Here is an 18,892-nt window from a genome sequence, read left to right as displayed (position 1 = left end):
TGCGTAAAAATTCCCGTTTTTCTGTCATTTTTTTTTCTCGATTCTTTTGAAAACTGTTGGAAAATGTTTACTTTTGACCTCTATAACGCACCAAGGATATTCACTTTTACATCGGAAACCACCCCCAAAGTTTGAAATTGAAGCATTATTTCGACTAGTTATGCTGTACACAGTCACAAAAAAAAAAAAAACCTCACATCATTGTAAAATCAATACATTCATCACTTCGTTCAGAATTTAAAATAGTCTATAGATGAATATCGATCACTACAATGTTAATAAATTATACTGACCATTTTTCTTTTGAATAATAAGTATGAGTAGATATATAATATAATATGTTAATAAAGTATATGAAAATTGATTATATTTTTTAAATAATTGTTAATTATAAATGAAGTATTTTGTCTGACAAAAAAAAATGTGCCCGGACGTTTTGTCTAAAGATAAAAAAATTTACTAGACTATAACTGATTTCCAAGATGAACAATTGTTTGGAGAACTGATAGTCAGAATTTGTCTATGAACATTCTCGGAAGAAAATATTTTATATATGTTTCTTAATTTTCTTGCCTTTAACTTCTACACTACTACACTTTTTGTTTTTTCATTAAAGTGTCAATAATATTAATAATTATATATTAAAATATTAAATAATGATGTCATAGTGATGTTATTACTTTTTGATGACATTTTTAATACAAATAAATCAAGGACAAGTTTTTACGAGTTTTGTGGTAATTAGACTTAGACCTATACACTTTCCAAAGAAATAATTCAAAATACGCCAATGACTTAGTTACTTTACAGAAATAAATATGAACTTTGTATATTATAATAATTTATATAACTATAACCAATAAGGTAGGCTGTTAGTCATGATAAAACACTATAATTTTATTTTAGTAACTGTTAGCGATTATGGATAGAATATTAAAAGTATTTTAAAATATACCTATTATTAAATAAATCTTATCCATTCATGATATGTCTTCAAACTAAAAAATTTAAGATATAGAATCCAGATTATAATTTGCAAATTGCACATAATCAGTATCACAATTTTTATTATCAAATAGACATGCGGTCGGCGACATGATAATAACTTAATCACGATGTAGATTAGCTGGTGCTGGATCTTAATATTTCATCAACATTTTGTTCTACCGTGTCTGGCTTATAATTACCGACGCTAAATCTTTTTCTTACATTTTTATTTTTTAGTCTTTGCTTATTCTCTGATCATTCAATCATGCAAAATTTATGTAAAGTTGAATTACTGTACGGCAAACTTCTGTGCAAGACTAAGACCATAAACCAGCAACCGGTTAGGTACACTAGAAAACCGAGATGGTTGCCGAAAGCACCGTCCAAAATGTTTCGCGTGCCCGTTCGACCACAGATTTCCACCGATGAGAGGAACGAACTATTCCGACTCTTCACTAACTACAGAACTACCATGAAATCCATACAGTGAGTGTATTCAAAGTAATGATGTAAAATTTGCATGCACAGTGCAGCTTTCTCATTAATCCGTTGTAAACGTCCGTTTCAGAAAACAACTGGAGTATGAACTGGAGACATCATATACGGGTCAAGAGGTATTGCAAGAAATCGCCAATAAAGAAGAAATGTTATGGGCGAAAAGCATGGATGTCAATGACAATTGGAATGCTGAAGTGGCGTTAGACCGGGAACAAAGGTTGGCAAATGAACGTGAAGCCCGGCGTGAAGAAATTTTAGCACAACTCATAGAAAAAGAAGAAGAAAAAAAGAAAAAACTGGAAGCAATTGAGGAAATCATCAGATTAGAAAAGGTATCATCTGCATATAATTCAATAATAATTCGTCAATAGTTACATTTAATGTATTTGTTTTGTATTTAGGAAAAATCAAAAACGTATATAACCATTGAAAACATAGATGAAGCTATTGAAAAGGCACTAGATCATGTGGTCGATCACAAATATGCTTTGGATTTAGCTGGTAACATTTACAAAGGTAGTGATCCAATTGAACCAACTACAGGAACAATAAGCTCTCAACTGCGAGTCCAGTCAATCAACTAATTTGTGTTAATTTTTTATTTTACGTAAACATGTACAAATATGATATTTTTTTTTTCAATTGAGAAAATTTAATTTAGTTGTTTAGTTGTAAATATTGTTCTATACAATTATTTGAACAATAAAAATGTAATTAATCATAAATTTGTTTATTTATTAATTATTTGATATTTTATTTAAGTGTAGTAATCATACTACTGTATTATAACTTTTATTAAGTTGAGTTAAGGCCTTAGGATCCAGTTTTAGATCTGTTGTTATCTGTGTCCATATGATATTCTGTTTTGGAAGTGTTTTCATAATTATCAAATGTGAGATGCATTGCAACATATACGATCAATATTAGTGCTTCGGATTCACTTAGTAAATTAAATTATAATCATGTAACCATATAATAGCAACACTGAGTATTACAAATCAAAAAAGATAACTTACCAAAAGGGGTAAATTAACAATAATAATATATAGTTGATACCCAATTCCACGAGAAAAAATTCTAGAGCACTCAAAACTCTAAAGCTTACAATAAAATACTAAATGTTTTACTATTGTATCTGATTAGGAATGTTTTATTTTATTTTTTTCTGAAATTCGTAATCGGAACCATGCATACTATTATTGTGATCAAATTTTAGTACTGATAGGTGTAAACATGTAGTGTTGCTATAAGGAATTTGATTGAACCAATTTTTTTTTTGAAAATTATACCACGAGTAGCTTGTTTGCTACTAAGTTTGCAAAACTTGTACTCAATTGTACTAACAGATACGGACATTCAATTGTTTTTTAATTATTTTTTTCGGTTTATTCCTTATACATTTCCTTTATGTACTATAAAATTATATGGATATATATTTTTGAGTTGTGCATATTATATACATACCTACAATACTGTATTTGGTGGACGGTAATGATTTTTTGTTTTAAAATGTATGTGTTACGCATTTGAAATTACCAATTGCACTATCTTTCTCAGAATTAGTAAGTTTGTTGTGCTTTTGGCTGAGCTCTTTTTCTTTGAAAGAATTGGTGAGAGGCATGAGTATTATGATGCGCAATGATTCCAAGTAAATTTCTTACAATTTTACAATGAATTTAGAGATTCTCAACTTCTGTATAATATTAAATAGACTATATAATACTACATACAATGCTGTTGGTAAAAACTCTTTCATCTTAATTAAGATCGACTTAAACGCTTCTAATTTAGACATTTTTGTGATATCTGAATATCTGATTTCTAAATGGACACAAACTTCTGCGGTGAAATCCAACATTCCAACACGGTTCTTACAGCGCGGTATAACCGCTATAGTGTGACCATGCCCTGAAAGAGCTTAACACTTTTACCGTACATTATCAACTTGCGTGGAAGACATCACAAGTACTCGTTAAATTGTCTATGGCGTCTACACTCCAATTCTTTGGCAATCAGTTGTAAACGATTTCTTTATTTTGTTGTAATTTAAAAACAAACAGGTAACCTTAGCTTCGTAGATAGGTACTAAAAATTTACACCAAAATATGTTTACCTACTTAATAATTTTCTATAGGTACTTGATACAATTTTAAAAATGTTCGTTTTGAGCTGTTTTTAATTTTTCTTCATTGATCAATTCACTTCAACAACAAAGGTAAAAATTGGCAAATAGAAATATATTTTTTTTCTTGAATTACAAACAGTGATGGACGACGAGCGGCTATAGTGCGCGATGTAGTACGCTCGACTACGGTATACTGCAAGTGCTCAAGAAGTCAAGATGACCGTTGAGTCGATGTCACCGGTTGCCTATTCAACATATTATTATAAGCGCAGTGCGAACGATTTAATCTACGATGGGTACTACGGAATCGGCAGTGACCAGTCACCAGTGAGACGTTGTGACTCAGCCGACAGGATGACTGATGAGACAACTGAGCGAAATTAGAAAAGAATATCGGCAGACAGCATCGCAATGCACCGTTGTCCTGATGATGTCCTGTCCGCGATTTTCATCCAGGTGACGTCGTCAACATCGCGCGTGTCTGTCTCCGTTGCCGCCACCTCTCATCGAGTCGTCCGGGCGGTGTCGTCGTTACCCAAGTCGGTGTCACGCGAGCTTTTATCGTTTTTCCGCACCTCAAAGAGCTCTATAATAATACGCGTACCTACGGTTTTTGCTATGCCTGCATGGGCGGATAGGCTATTTTTAGCCTACCCGGAAAATTTTAAAAAGGGGCCTCCACATGAAAAAAAATTATTAATAATATATGATATTAAAGGGCCCCATTACCGAAATACGAAATACGGGGAAATGCCCAGTTGCCCGGTAGGCATATCCGCCTATGTATGCCTGGGCGGAGTCAAAATAATTCCATTCGATTTTATATTATGTATTATAAGTATACCTACTCAATTTAAATATTTTAGTCGTCGTCTGATGCCTTTTTATATATATAGAAACGTTTATGTTTAAACTTTTAACTCAGAAGTAACGGTAGATTTCCATATATTATATACCTTTACATTCATTATACATTAGTAATAAATTATTATTAAATTATTGTAATATAACTTAGTACTTACCAATAACCAATGCGAAAAATATTGATTTCGCGTATGACAATAACGTCCAACGAGATTTTTTTCATCTTCATGACAACTATTTCAGATTGTCTATCTAGACAGTTAACATTTGTTAACATTTCTATATAGAATACTTATTGAATTTCTACCTAATTTAATGCAGTATATATTACAATATTATTTAGTTTTAATTTATAATGAGCGAAATATAATATTATAATATTGAGACATTGTAATATTGTATTATTGTGGACTGTGGGTCTGCGGAGCCATTAAATAACTATGCATATAAATAATTAATTTATATTCTTTAGAAAACAGATATTAAAACATTTTGTATAGAGATAAAATACAAATATAAGTTTGGAACTTTCGGTTAATATCTCAATTGATAGTTAGTAAATATGCATAAGTTACCTATAAAAGTATAAACGTTTTTTTCCTGGTAGAACCGACAGCAGAGGATGAGGATCTGTTTTGTACAACACTACTCCTGACCTATATACGTTTTAATTTAATTTGTTTTCTAAAAATTAATAATTTTACATTCCTATATTTTCTTACCCACAGTAAATTGTTACCACTACCATTTTCTTACTGGCAAGTGGCAGTACGCCAGTACGGGGCAGCCAAAAAAGCAATTATGTTATATAATATTAAAATATTTAGATATAATAATCACCCTTTTGAAAAGGGCCTTTTCACTGCTTCATCCTGTATTATTTCTGTAATTCACGTTACAATATTATTATGAATTAACATTTACCTATATGAAAATGTTCAAAATTCTGGGAAATAATGTCCTACATTCTAAGGTTATCGTAGGTATTGACGGTATTGTAGTCTCTAGCCTTCTTTTATCCTTTTTATTTAGAACGCTACTTCCGTGCGCGAAAATTTCATGATTTGATGTATCACGAACTAAAAGAGATTAATACAAATTATTAACATATTATATACCAATATTGGAATACTAAGAACAAATGATTATTTAAACATTTATTTTATTTATTTATTGATAACTATATTGGATGTTACACGGATATCTGATAAATGAAACAAAAATAACTTGCTCTAATCTATATTTAAAAAAAAAATTAATATAAATAATAGACACTTGTGCTGCATTTTAATTCTAAAAATTAAAAATTAAAAATGTGTACCAAAAATATAGCGCAAGTGTCTATGAATTATATTAAAAATATAATAATATATAATATATTAATTTTTAAAAATAATTCATAGACACTTGCGCTATATTTTTGGTGCACATTTTTAATTTTTAATTTTTAGAATTAAAATGCAGCACAAGTGTCTATTATTTATATTAATTTTTTTTTATATATAAAGATTAGAACAAGTTCTTTTTATTTAATTTATCAGATCTCTGTGGGACACCCCATAAAAGCAAGTAGTAGAAACAACGTTGATAATTAATGATCCAATGGTCTCGATGATTTGTCATCTTCAGTTTTTAATAAAATCTTCATTCAATGGTTATATTTCAATTCTTATGGGCTATGATATGATATCATATATATATATATATATATATATATATATCATTAATATGGTATTGGACGACTAAAATATCTATCAGTTCGGGCATCTTCAATGAATGATTCTTTTTTCAGTTTCCTTTTCCTCTTCTTCAGTATCGTTTTCTTCAAATAAGCTACGAACAATTTCATCATCTGAAAGTATTTGATATCCAGGATCATTTGTATAATTGTATCCATAAGCAACCATTCATTTATATTGCTGTCTTCATCACAATCTCCAAATACGTGAACTTGGCTTATATACTATTTTATTTCAGCTTATTAAGAATAATATATACCTATTCTTTGTCTAATCTAAAAACGATTATGAGATATGTGCTTTGTCTTATGTGCATGAATAACGGCACGTGCCGTTTTTTCTCGTCCTGATGATTGGCGTTCGGATGATCGGAGTTCTACTGTACAGTCTGTAACTCAAACTAAGGTCTAAAAATATTTTTACTTTAGTGTGGTTGTTTGGCAATCACAATTTGAGGGTCTATTGTAAAATGATTTAGACTTGGATTATGGGCGTAACCAAGGGCAAAGGCTAATTGTCCGTACATGCATCACGAACTACAAGTCTGTGAACGAAAGGCGGGAGGGTGACTGCAGAGAGCTATCTGCTTTCGAATAGATTTGTAGTACTAATAATTGTGCAGGTGAAATAGATGATACGTGTGAATCTAGCACTGCTTATTGCCTATATCGATAAATATATCATTATTATTTAAGTAGCGCAAGTTACGCATTTGTATTATCTATTTCTGCCGAATAAGCCTAATCTTGTCTCTAACAGCGTTTTTTAACCTGTGTGAAATTTACTTTAAAATATCCATTATCGAAAATAATACTTGTATATTAAATAATAATGTATAAGCCATATGGAATATTATATCAGCTAACTCTATATTCAAAAATTTATACTTCTACTTAACATTATAATTTATTTGCAAATAATCCTAAAAAAAGCTAAAAAGCTATAAAAAAAGAAGGGGCGCCCGGGAATTGGGCCACAATTCACCTTTTTTTTTCCAGAAGTAAACGGTAATTGAGCCACAAAAATTTTATATTTATTACAGGTAGGCCCGGTAATTGGGCCACTTTTTATTACTAGATTTATTTTTTGACTAACTTTGTATTATATTTGTAAATTGAATATTGGCATAATATATAAAAATTATTTCAGATTTGACTAATTTTATGAACCTTTTTGTAAAAATAAAAATTAGTTAATAAACGTTATAATTATATTCATATTAACAGTATACTTATTTGTGTGCTATACTTTTATGGCCCAATTTATGGGTACACTTTGAAAATATAGATTTAATTTGTGGCCCAATCTTCGGGTAGTAAAATACTAAAATGTAAATAAATATTTTATATGAAACAGATAGTTAAAATGTGGCCCAATTCCCGGGCGCCCAAAAAAAGTAGGGGTTCCACGATAAAACTGATAAAAGTGAACATCAATAAAGGTTCCACGGATAAAAAAGTTTAAGAAACGCTGTTCTAACATTACGAGGCTCGGGGATTTGGATTTTGTTTCCAGTTCATTCTATCTTAGTTTGTGATGTGAACAATTTGAACAGCACTACACTGCCCTTCATCCCAACGACAACTCCAGGCATATTATTGATTAGTGATTATGCGTTTGTAAAACCTTTGTGCACCTTAATGGCTTAGTCCTCAGCATAATTTAAGATAATAAATAAAGTATTAAAATTGTGGTCTTTAGGTTTTAACACAATCGTGTAAAATGCTACCATTGAGTAAAATCAGTAAGTATACAGTTATACTATCTATACTATACTACGGTCTACGGCCTAGGAGAGAGTACTTCTCGCTTACGCATCCAAATGAATTAGCTCCGCAGTGTCGGTGACGGCGGCCAGGGAAGGTTTTGTTTTGTTGTGGGAATGAGCGACACGGACACGTTTGAGCCGCTGCCCAGAAGTGCTCTCTCCTGAGTCCTGGGCCGTACTGCCGTAGTTTACCTATCGTTACTCCGTTAGATAGTAGGATGCTACGCTACCTATTTTAAAATGCTGACATTTTTAGTATGAGTTATCGACATAAAAACTTATACCAAATAATCTACAAAATTTGAAAATTATACGATGGTCAAAATGATCTTATAAATAGGTACTTGATGAAAATGTTAAGTATCTACGGTTATTCGTTTTTTAATAACTACATAATATTCAAAAATTCGTCTGATAGGAATTCGTTAATTTACCAATGAAATTCTAATATCGTATAAGTTGTAAAAACAAACGCTCATAATTTTTCTTTTTGTGTTTAAGGTAGTAGAGAAAAACTTTTATGAATTTCTAACTCAAAAATAATTAGAACATTTTTGAAATTTTTTCAGAATTTGAACTGTAATGCTTGTAAAAAAAATATGTTTTATTTTTTCTAATGAATTACTAAGTATCTAGGTACTAAAAAACCGAAAAATCTCAACTAAAACCGGGTCACAATAACATTAATACATTAGACAGTCGACTTTTTTTTTTTTTTTTTCTTATTAGACAGTCGACTTATAGATAACTAAATAAGTATACTTCTATAGTTCTGACAAACTGACTTCTGAATCGACTGCCCTACTGCAACAGTTCATTACAGCTGTATGTAATATTGCGTTGCGCATGTACTTAATAATAATATATATAATATATATATGTAGGTGTTATATAATGCACAGATAATTAATATACCTACACTTCACAAATGATCGCCTCTTTAAATAAGAATTAGTGCATCCAAACATGGTGCTATACTGGTATAAAAGTAACAAGAAAATGTCAAGTCTCCGGTAATTATAGTTTAGGCTCAAATACTTATGTTATAAGTCAGTCATTAAAAAATCAGTTTTTAGTTTTTCCCAAATTGTATAACTTTCTAAGTAACTTTTATGATATTTTTTTCCATAAAAAGTTTACTTGAACTATTACAAATAAAAATAATGGCAAAGCCATTTTCAAGTATTGCAGTTATTTTTTATGAAGACATAATAGAATGGAAATCATCTACTCTCTTTGTCCTTTGAATAATGTTGTTATTAATAAAAAAATCAATTTAGTAGGTAATGCATCAAATTTAAAAATTTTACTTTCTAAAAACCTACTAAGAAATAATTAAAAAGTGTTGGTATCATCTTTATTTAGTTAATCACTTGCTGGTTGAACAGATACACTACTTATATTGAAAATTATCTATTTTAAATGCATTACGTAAAGTCATAAAATATAGTTTAATGCTATAAAAATGTATGCTTTAACTTGGGAAGCAGTTTTTCTAAAAACAAAATTGTTATGCTTATAATATTGTTCACATTATTCCTCCCGCTTATGACCATTCCTTTTGTAAAATAAAATAAAATGCATTCATCTATTGAGTTTTTTCATAAATAATTAATATGATATTGTTTATCCATATCCTAATTTGTTATCAATTCACCATGTATGACCTATTTGTATTTTTTTCTTGTAATTATTTTTTTTCTTCAATATTCTTTTTATCTGTCAACAAGGTCAAAGAAATAATATTAACGAGCAATATTATACAACGTTAATAGTGTTCTTTTTTATATTTGACACAAAACAAAAATGTGTTTAACAATAAAAATAACTTAAAAATATGATAATATTATTAAATATATAGAAATATATGTAGACAAAAAATATTCATTAAATTATCATCAAGATGCATATCCCACCAGTCAACAAAGACAGATGTGAAAAAACTAAATATCTAAACATTATCAAAGTTCAATTTGTGGATTTTCAAATCACTTAGTACTGGTAGGTGGTTCAATGTCTTCCATATCAAAATCCTTGACCCATTCATCTGAACAAAAAACAAAACACCAATAAATTATTTAAATTTTAAATCTCACTGAAAACTTCTTTGCATTAGAAAGTTTTATTTAGTTTTTAATTAGTTATTCATTTATTTGTAGGAACAATCTGTGATTTTGCAAATGAAACTGAATAAATGTTTACCGTTTGATAGATAATCAACATAGTGACTTCCTAACATTCGTCATATAAAAAAATTACCTTTGTCCAAACTTGAAGTGGTAACTGAAGAAGCATTAGATGGAGCATCTTCATGTTTTGATTTTAAATCCTTTTTTACGTCTGCAAATATTATAAGGAAAATATTAGTATATTTGCTACAAATATTCTGTTAAAACTAACCTTCTATAGGACTGCTGGACTTTGATGATACTCTTCGTTCCTGGTCATACAACGACAATATTTCCTCTTGTTCTTTTTCAGACAGCTCTATATCAGACAATGGAGTTAACTCTGTAAATTGTAATTGAATACTATGTAAACCAACCCTCATTGTGATTTGATTGGATAACCTACCTTTATTGAAATCTATTTTTTCAGCTTCTCGATTTTCCTTTTCGGATTGCCTCTGCTGTTTGGCATCTTCGTCTTCCAATAAAGCCTTTCGAAACAAAAATCGATACCAAAAGTCAGCGTGAGAAACAGAATCTGGCACAAGTTTCTGATAGTTGTCACGTAATGGTGTGCAATCATTTAAGATCTTTGTGAGTTTATCATTAGATAATAAACTACTATCACCGCTTTTCACCCAATCCAACCAAGCCTTATATCTTTTATCAAGTTGGTCATCAATTTCCATTACAAATGTATTTGGATCATTGGCTAGAGTATATATTTGGGCCTAGAAATTTCCAAAATAGAATAGATGATATAATATTAAATAAAAACAAATTAAATAAATTACTTGTAGCCTAGACAGTGTAACTGTGTCTGAGCCAACAATCATTAATGCTTCATCTTCATCATCTGGCAAAGGGTTTAATGCACTTGACATTTGGTCCAGAAATAAACTTACTGATTTTTTCATGGTGTTTGCAGTAGATTCTGGATTTTCCAACTAAAACATAAACAAACGTCAAATATAGTAAATACTTTTTTTAAATTATTATAAAATATAATAACTAATGGCCTCAGATGTCGAAGCAGAATTAATAATTTCAAGATAAATAAAAAAAAATAATATATTATACATATGATAAATGTGCATACTTGTAAAGTATCTTTAACAACATTGGTAGTATTTAAGACAATATTGCTGGTTTCAGTGGTGACTATTGTTGTTAGTTCACCGAGATCACGTTTAACTGATTCCAACACTTCAGCTGACTAAAATTGGTTTATTTTAAAATTAAAATATACTTAGATGGAATTATTAAGAAGTAGTAGAAAAATAATAATACTTTAGACTTGGCTGCAGAGTACAATGAATCCCACCACCCACCACCTTCATTTCCTTTTGAATCTGGATTTACTACGGCTTCTTCAATGACTTTTTCAACATCTTCAGGTTGTCTGTAATCAATAATAGCAAAAGTTTAAATATATTTCCAAACAATAGTATGTGATTCAAAATACATAGTAAATATTAGATGTAGTTATAACAAATATATATTACTTGACATTTATATTTGGTTCATTAAAAATAATAAAGTTATTCCTAAAACATATACCTTGGAAATTACAAAATAAGGTTGAAAATAATAATCAGAAAAATAAGTTTAAATTCAAATTACTCATCCAAAGGCTAGTTATTATTAGGCTAAAACTTTAGGTTAGTATTCTTAAGGTTCTTTCATAAATAATTATCATATACAATTTGATCCAAAAGGAATGACATTCCTTCTATAAATTTTCAAACTCTACTTTCACATTAATTTACAATTATAATGTAGTATAGTTGAAAGGGCTCCCTCAGTGCACATTAAAAACATAGTTTTAAATGCAAATTTATTTATTATGTTCTTCAGAGCAATGGTCCAAATTTTGTATCAGAGATCTTAAATTGTCGTCTGCTGATAATGAGAAACAGAGATATAAACGTTAATACAATACAAAACTGCTACCACTGCTGGTTACTCACTTGTCGGCCATGGTGCAGTTAGGTTCACAAAGGGTATCTGAGGTACCGTCTATCCAACTGTTTGGCACCTAAAGAGGTGGGTACGCGAGAGTGTATGTTCGAGCTTAAGCTAAATCATCCGACGGCTATACGCCATAGTCCGGTGAAATACGCTACAGACGAGAGATAGCTGCACAGACGAGTCAAGCCTGGTGGCGCAAGATTGTAAGCAATACTGGAGGCGGTTATATTTGGGAAATATTTATAAGCGCCCGTTTGGTAAATCGTATCGGTAATGCAATCAGTAATGGCGCGACCAAAGGTCCAGTAGTCTGATGGAGAACAGACGAAGGACGTCTAGCAATAGAATGCAGACTATAGTAAGTATAATATCGTAGACTATAACAGTCGCCCAGTCCCCCGAACACAATCAGACAATCTACGCAGAACAAAATATGTTATCACTTTATCAAGTCTAACTCGTTGGGCGATAACGTTATTATTACCGTGTTCACGGTAACCGTTACATGTTTTCGTTTATGACACTCGATCGATTCTGACACCGTTACAATCGTGAACGGCGTGAACTAAAATGGTAGGTATTTGAATATTATATTACATTTATGGAGTACTTCAAGTATTAGTACACTAGTACTATACTTACATGACGATAATATCCCTTTCACGGAGTCCTTTCCGTTCATAATTGTGACTACAATAACGACAAGCCTAAAAAAACCATCAGTGAGCCGTTCCCTTAAAAGTAAATCGTGTCGTTCACCACGTGCCGCGTTGGATGTCGTTCACGCCGATTTCTAATATCCGTTCGGTTAGCATTTTTGTTTTGAATTCTTCGTTACTATTATGACCAATGAAGCGCGGAACAACTTGATTCTGGCAATGAACGACCCGTCTAACATTCTTTATTCTGACGAAATTGTGGTGATTATTGCTGACCAGTACCCTAAGTCCGAACATCACTATCTAGTTATGCCCAAGGAAGATTTGTTGGATGTCCGCTCGCTCAAGGGTCACCATATACCCAAGCTCATCTATATGGAGCTCAAAGGCCTTGAGTATGTAATGCATTCAACTGGACTGTTAGCGCAAGATTTACTGTGAGTTGTCATACGTACGAACTATAGTGTTCTATATAACAATGATGAATTAGATTTTTTAATTTTATTTTATTTGCTAGGAACAGTAGGAACTGCTGATATCCTTTATTATTTACTAACGGTAAAAACAAATGATGGTTATTTCTATGAAATGCTTATTGCTTGCCTACAGTATAAGCTTAACTTAGTTAAATATTTAACTTGGGTATCATTAATATGGTTTAAACATTATTTAATCAATTTCACTATAGTATATGAAATTTGTATTATTGTCTAATTTAGGTACATTGGAAAAAGAATACATTACCTATCTGCATTTGGCTGTTAAATGTTGAATATTAATTTGAAAAAATTAAACATTTTTAATTAAGATTTTGAAACTGCATTACAATCCATTCATGTTTTTCCAAAAAAACCAACTATTTTAACTGCCTAATTAGTTATCACACAACTTTTACTAAATGTAAGTGAAAAATCAAATGATACTTAAACGTGATATTCAAGTCGATAACCTCTTTGTTGGCTGTTTGAACATGAATAATTAAAACAATCGTACAATTAGGCCTGGAAAATGATACTGAAAGAAAATTTGAGAAACTTGTTCCTTTTACAATCATAGTTTAGGTAAACAAAATAATATTATTTTCATGAATAATAAAATATAACAGTTTTTTTAATACTTTATTTGTATATATAGTATATGTTTTGATCTTTTCCGGGAGAATTATCCTATAATGTTTCATGTCAATATCACAATACATATAGGTTAGGTATACATTTCAATACCCTTAATTCTTAAAATAATAATATAAACATTTTTTCACTTCATTGGATTTCAGCCAATTGTATGTTATTCCTATAAAGATGATCTATGATAATGGTTTTATTATAATTTTTACAGAGTTGGATACCACACTTTTACATCAATGAACCGATTGCATTTGCATGTGTTGAGTAAAGACTTTTGTGGTTCCCATATGAGGCAACCCCACCAGTGGAATTCATTTAATACGGATTTCTTTATACCTACTCATAGTAAGTATAAATAAAACATTAACAATTTAAAGCCTAGTATACCTGGGAATTCATATTATATTAAGGGTAATTATGGGCTTTAAGCCCCAAATGTTACATATCACTTTGTAGATACTTAACATTAATTAAATTATGCTTTTCTCAAACCAATTCAAGTGTCAACATTAATAACATCTATTATCAAGTAATAAAATATAATTTATTTAAAGATTTTTCATTTAAATTGGTGTTTTGGTATTAATAAATACCAATGTTGAGTTTAGAATGTTATGTACTTTACTAAAGATTGCAATCCTTTTTCACAACATTTTTTTTTTTTTATTATTGAAGTAATATACAATCTATACATTGTTTGTGTAATGAGTAGGTTTGATAATAAATTGACAAGAACAATTAACATGAATAATTAGAATAGGGAGGAAACCTAATGGTAACACCCTATAAATAGACATTCATAACTTTTAGGTATATAATTTTATTTATTACCTGTAGAATAGTAATATTCTTCTTTTATTATTTCTCCATCTGAAAATTGTAGTTTTATTCTTGTTGATAAATAATCCCTTTTGTATTTAAAGCGTAATGTGTGTTTAGGATTACACATGAGATCAACATTTACTGATATTAGTATAATAAATTAATAACTATAATAAATTTTATTAATACAATAAACCAATATTCTTCTTAAGAATAACTTGTTGGTAGACCATGCTATGTATTATGTATGATTAAGATTTTTGTTGAATTAATAATTTGTTATTTGCTTTCAGAAATAATTTCTGAATTACAAACTTTAGGACAAATAATATTGCCGCCCAACAAGAAATTTTTGCATCAACCACTTCAATGTAATAAATGTGAATTCTTTACCAATGACATTAATCATTTAAAATTACATTTGAAAATGGTTCACTGTTTGCCACAAGTCTTTTGATATTTTTTTATCAAGTTATACTTTATGTATTAATATATCATCTTATATTATACAAGTAAAATATTTTAAATTTTGACTTTTACAAATAAATGAAAACTTTTGGATCCAACATTGTAATTATTTATTTATTTTTTAATTAAAAAATCAAAACAAAAAATACTACTTACAGTAATACAATTAACATAAAAGAAAATAAACTGTATGGACAACACATTGTTTGACTCTAGAGTCTAAGGCTATTGTATTATTGCCTAAGCTCTAATAACATACAGGATATTATGTATTCGTAAAATATTCCTTTAAGTCTTTTTCGCAATTCTCATATGCTAAACCCAATCCAAAACCAGAACCCATGATGATTGGCCACTTCTTGCCTAGATAACAAAAATTAATAATCAATAATTAAATTATTCAAAATAGTTCTTTTGATCATAATGTTTATAAGTATGTACATTCTGTCATATAAAAGAAAGGTACCATTCTAAACATGCCGAATGGCGACTGAGCTTCACATCATTAGCAAACCATCTAATATTTTTTAGGCAGCAGGTCACTAGTGTGTACTAAGTAGTAGCGATGTAAGGTGTGGGAGATGTGTATTTCTGATTGGTTATCATCAAGACACAGTACCTTTCTTTAGTGGGACAGAGTATCTACCTATATTTTTTTCAATACGGCAGTTATGAACAAAATTAAATAATTTATATTATGTAGTGTCACTGTAGCTGAACATAAGAAGTTATGACTAACAGTATAATAAATTCCAAATATTAATGACTGGTTAAAAAAAGATTAAAATTCTTTACTTCTAAGCTCTAATGAGTCATTAATATTACTTGTTTTATAGAACATCTATAAAAGTTATTTTATTAAAAATTTCACATTGAACTTACGTTTGAAGAACAACAGGGATGCGACAGCACCTACACTCAAACCGCCACCTAGAATGATAAACCATTATTATTCAAAAATATCCATCTACTTTAGGAACATCAATCCTTTCAGAAAGACTTTTATAGCCTGTGCTACAATGTCACATACCATAAGGGTTGTTTGAACTATTTTATTGGAGAAGGGCGTCATTACAATAAGCCTTGATAGTAGATTAATTGATTAATAACTATAATACATAAGCTATAAAGATGAAATTGGTGATTAGAGAAGACCAATAATTCAATAACTCACTACCTTTAGTTTTAGTTTAGACAAATAAAATGCTTGTGATAAAATTCGAATTGGTTTTTGAATAATATCTCACGAGCAGAGTGGCATGGTGACCGGTATTTACCCGATTAAATTGCACCAGCCAAAAAATTGCATAAGCTGTATGATGTATATACTATTTTTTTCACTATTTTCAGCAGGGCTTGAAATGTCAATTGCTCGAGAGTAGCTAGTACAAAGAGTTATTTCTTAAAAATTTGTTGTAAACAGATAGATCTTCTAGATTAAATATTCTGTTTAAAACGAGTCGATTTGAAATACGACTAAATGAATTGTTGTTCAATCAATTATTCAAGAACTTACTAACACTGTTGCAAGGTTGCAACGATAGGGAATGTGGTACCGGCTACGCTATTACGATATCCAAATGATTTTCTCAGAGGTCGATCTATCGTATTACTTACCGAATTTGATCACCGAATCGTACAGGCACCGATCCACTCGGACGCTGATCTCGTCTTCTTTATACACCTTACTCATTTTCACGTTCACGCCGTCGAGGAAAATAATAATAAACCGGCACGGGTGGTCGGACCCAGAATTCCAATATTCGGTTTAAATATCGGGAGTTAGTGCGCTACACTGCTATTCGCACCTACGACCTACACAAATTAAAATTATAACAATTAAGTACTAACAAGTAACAGCCGAAGATATAAATAAATGATGAAATGGCAAAAAAAGGTAGGTATTGAAAATATTTTGTAAGCTCGATTGCAGCACTGACCGTCGTCGTCGAGCTGATAACAGTATGTTATCACTCGTCTCACAGATAAGACTGAGGCGCCAAGGTAGACACGCGAAAATTATTATTCTATGGCTGCACTGGACAGTCATCACTCATCAGTAAAGATTTTTAACAAGTAGAAAATAATATTATATTATTATATAGTTAATTGTTATTCAATATTACACATAAATACATACATTACAGGTACATCATTTTTTTAAATCTATGTAATTTTAAATTTATTTACGCGATATCATATGAAATAATATTATAAAATTAATTTTCACGGAATATTTTTTTATATATATATATCGTTAATGTTTAGGCATTAAGAGGACAATTCACACATATTTGTTGTCTCCGTCTTACAAGTGCAGATCACGTTTAGCTCCATTAGTTTAAAAATTGGAGTGAATCGACCTATTATGAAACTTGATTGTAAGAATATTATCTGTGTTTGTATGCGGGTTTTTTAAGATAACTTAGTTTTTACGTGAGTTATGGCGGTTTTTAATTCACGCTTTTTTATATACGCATAACTTGCTATAAAATTGAACTACCGTAAAAAAAACCCTCACCTGCTGAGCGTACATTTTCTACGTTACGCACTTGTAAGACGGACACGGCAAATATGTGTGAAGCGTCCTCTTATTTCTTAATTATTGACATCATAAACAGGGCTGGATTTTGATTTGAGAGATTGACATGTGCGAGCAGGGCACAGGGGCGCACGGTTGCCTGTGTGTTATAATGTTTAAAAAAAGGGGGAAAGACGCCGAAATAATACTTGCACTGGGCGCTGAAAAAGCTAGAGCCGGCCTTGATCGTAAAAGCAATGATGTGAAAATCAAATATTTTGTTAACACATTTACTACTATGGCTAGGAAATTAGGTTGTCGAGTATTGACAGACAATAATATTGTTTTGATAATTTTGTATTGCGTAATATTTAAATTGGGTGAGAATTTAATACAATATGAGATAAACATAAATCATACAAAATATTACACAAATAAAATTGATTGAATCATTTATTATCACAATTTGATTTATCGTGTATTATTTGTATTTTATTTACATTGAAGGCAGATACTAGGTACTTACCTATATATAGGTAGATACTACTGATACTAGATACATGTTATGCAATGTGCTAGTTTGTGTACGCAGATATAAATATTGTAATAACATCAAAAGTCAACGTTAAAATACCGATACAACGTTAGTTGAAAATCGTATGTATTAACCTATATTATAAGGCGATAATATCACAATATTGAATATTATACCGAATAAATGAACATACGACAGTGGTGTAGTGAAATAGTCTAGCTATAACGCCGTGTAGTCATAACTTTTTAGGATCGAGTTTTTTTCTGTTCCGGAGTATTATTGAAGTTTTTAATCGATTGACGTTAAACAATTTTTTTTTTTTTTAATATTCTAATAGCTTGTAAATATAATACAAGGTGCTTCATGAGGTGTTCAAACGTCAAATAAAAAATACTGAAAATAAATTGGCCGTAGATACTTTAAATTTTCACCAAATACTTGTAAAACAATTTCGCATACGTGAGATAAAATGTCTAGATATTTTATTTTGAGCTGCGGCAAATTTTCTACATTTTTTTCAATTATTGTAGATAAATAAATTTTCGTTTAGTGAAAAAAATTGAAAATTAAACTTAATTTAAGCCGTCACTTCATTGGCCCCATATGAGCCATATATAATTGAGCGAGTTCAGTGGGGCCA

General features: G+C 30.3%; 4 protein-coding genes across 5 annotated transcripts; 2 read left to right on the top strand and 2 right to left on the bottom strand.

The window, feature by feature from the left end:
• Positions 1 to 1,111: 1,111 nt before the first annotated feature.
• mRpS26 (mitochondrial ribosomal protein S26) lies at positions 1,112 to 2,210 on the top strand. Its single transcript, XM_015515257.2, has 3 exons — positions 1,112 to 1,473; positions 1,556 to 1,817; positions 1,887 to 2,210. The coding sequence occupies exons 1-3, from the start codon at positions 1,253 to 1,255 to the stop codon at positions 2,067 to 2,069; spliced, it is 666 nt and encodes a 221-aa protein (XP_015370743.1). The 5' UTR covers positions 1,112 to 1,252; the 3' UTR covers positions 2,070 to 2,210.
• A 7,529-nt stretch (positions 2,211 to 9,739) lies between these two features.
• Positions 9,740 to 12,493, bottom strand: LOC107166539 (BSD domain-containing protein 1-like). 2 transcript variants are annotated; one of them, XM_015515253.2, is made up of 8 exons: positions 12,120 to 12,493; positions 11,440 to 11,551; positions 11,249 to 11,365; positions 10,944 to 11,096; positions 10,556 to 10,880; positions 10,382 to 10,468; positions 10,241 to 10,321; positions 9,740 to 10,028 (listed from the first exon to the last, which is right to left on the bottom strand). In XM_015515253.2, the coding sequence occupies exons 1-8, from the start codon at positions 12,128 to 12,130 to the stop codon at positions 9,970 to 9,972; spliced, it is 945 nt and encodes a 314-aa protein (XP_015370739.1). In that variant the 5' UTR covers positions 12,131 to 12,493; the 3' UTR covers positions 9,740 to 9,969. The 2 variants fall into 2 exon arrangements, with proteins under 2 accessions (XP_015370739.1, XP_015370738.1); XM_015515252.2 differs by having other exon boundaries at positions 10,382 to 10,492; positions 12,120 to 12,489.
• Positions 12,494 to 12,624: 131 nt separating this feature from the next.
• On the top strand, positions 12,625 to 15,294 carry LOC107166542 (aprataxin). The gene is made up of 3 exons (XM_015515255.2): positions 12,625 to 13,216; positions 14,118 to 14,251; positions 15,022 to 15,294. The coding sequence occupies exons 1-3, from the start codon at positions 12,963 to 12,965 to the stop codon at positions 15,183 to 15,185; spliced, it is 552 nt and encodes a 183-aa protein (XP_015370741.2). The 5' UTR covers positions 12,625 to 12,962; the 3' UTR covers positions 15,186 to 15,294.
• Positions 15,283 to 17,134, bottom strand: LOC107166543 (MICOS complex subunit MIC10-like). The gene is made up of 3 exons (XM_089222392.1): positions 16,814 to 17,134; positions 16,079 to 16,126; positions 15,283 to 15,559 (listed from the first exon to the last, which is right to left on the bottom strand). Exons 1-3 carry the CDS (start codon positions 16,887 to 16,889, stop codon positions 15,462 to 15,464), a joined length of 222 nt encoding a protein of 73 aa, XP_089078518.1. The 5' UTR covers positions 16,890 to 17,134; the 3' UTR covers positions 15,283 to 15,461.
• Positions 17,135 to 18,892: the final 1,758 nt, after the last annotated feature.

This window comes from Diuraphis noxia, unplaced genomic scaffold, assembly GCF_037042655.1.
Source record: "Diuraphis noxia isolate RWA-SAM2 unplaced genomic scaffold, SU_Dnox_SAM2 contig0003, whole genome shotgun sequence".
NCBI classification, from domain to species: domain Eukaryota; kingdom Metazoa; phylum Arthropoda; class Insecta; order Hemiptera; family Aphididae; genus Diuraphis; species Diuraphis noxia.
Note: the sequence above shows the minus strand (reverse complement) of the source record. Positions and strands in the feature narration are given on the sequence as shown.

Bases quoted from the DNA above. Each gene is read 5' to 3' on its own strand.
- LOC107166542 (XM_015515255.2), top strand. From the start codon at position 12,963: ATGACCAATGAAGCGCGGAACAACTTGATTCTGGCAATGAACGACCCG. The intron at 13,217-14,117 runs GTGAGTTGTCAT...TAATTTTTACAG, and splicing joins CTGTTAGCGCAAGATTTACT to AGTTGGATACCACACTTTTA. The intron at 14,252-15,021 runs GTAAGTATAAAT...ATTTGCTTTCAG, and splicing joins TTTCTTTATACCTACTCATA to AAATAATTTCTGAATTACAA.
- mRpS26 (XM_015515257.2), top strand. From the start codon at position 1,253: ATGCAAAATTTATGTAAAGTTGAATTACTGTACGGCAAACTTCTGTGC. The intron at 1,474-1,555 runs GTGAGTGTATTC...CGTCCGTTTCAG, and splicing joins ACTACCATGAAATCCATACA to AAAACAACTGGAGTATGAAC. The intron at 1,818-1,886 runs GTATCATCTGCA...TTTTGTATTTAG, and splicing joins AAATCATCAGATTAGAAAAG to GAAAAATCAAAAACGTATAT.
- LOC107166543 (XM_089222392.1), bottom strand. From the start codon at position 16,889: ATGAGTAAGGTGTATAAAGAAGACGAGATCAGCGTCCGAGTGGATCGG. The intron at 16,127-16,813 runs GTAAGTAATACG...TTATCATTCTAG, and splicing joins CGATTCGGTGATCAAATTCG to GTGGCGGTTTGAGTGTAGGT. The intron at 15,560-16,078 runs GTAAGTTCAATG...TTTGTTATCTAG, and splicing joins ATCCCTGTTGTTCTTCAAAC to GCAAGAAGTGGCCAATCATC.
- LOC107166539 (XM_015515252.2), bottom strand. The intron at 11,366-11,439 runs GTATTATTATTT...AACCAATTTTAG, and splicing joins ACTCTGCAGCCAAGTCTAAA to TCAGCTGAAGTGTTGGAATC. The intron at 10,881-10,943 runs GTAATTTATTTA...GGAAATTTCTAG, and splicing joins TTACACTGTCTAGGCTACAA to GCCCAAATATATACTCTAGC.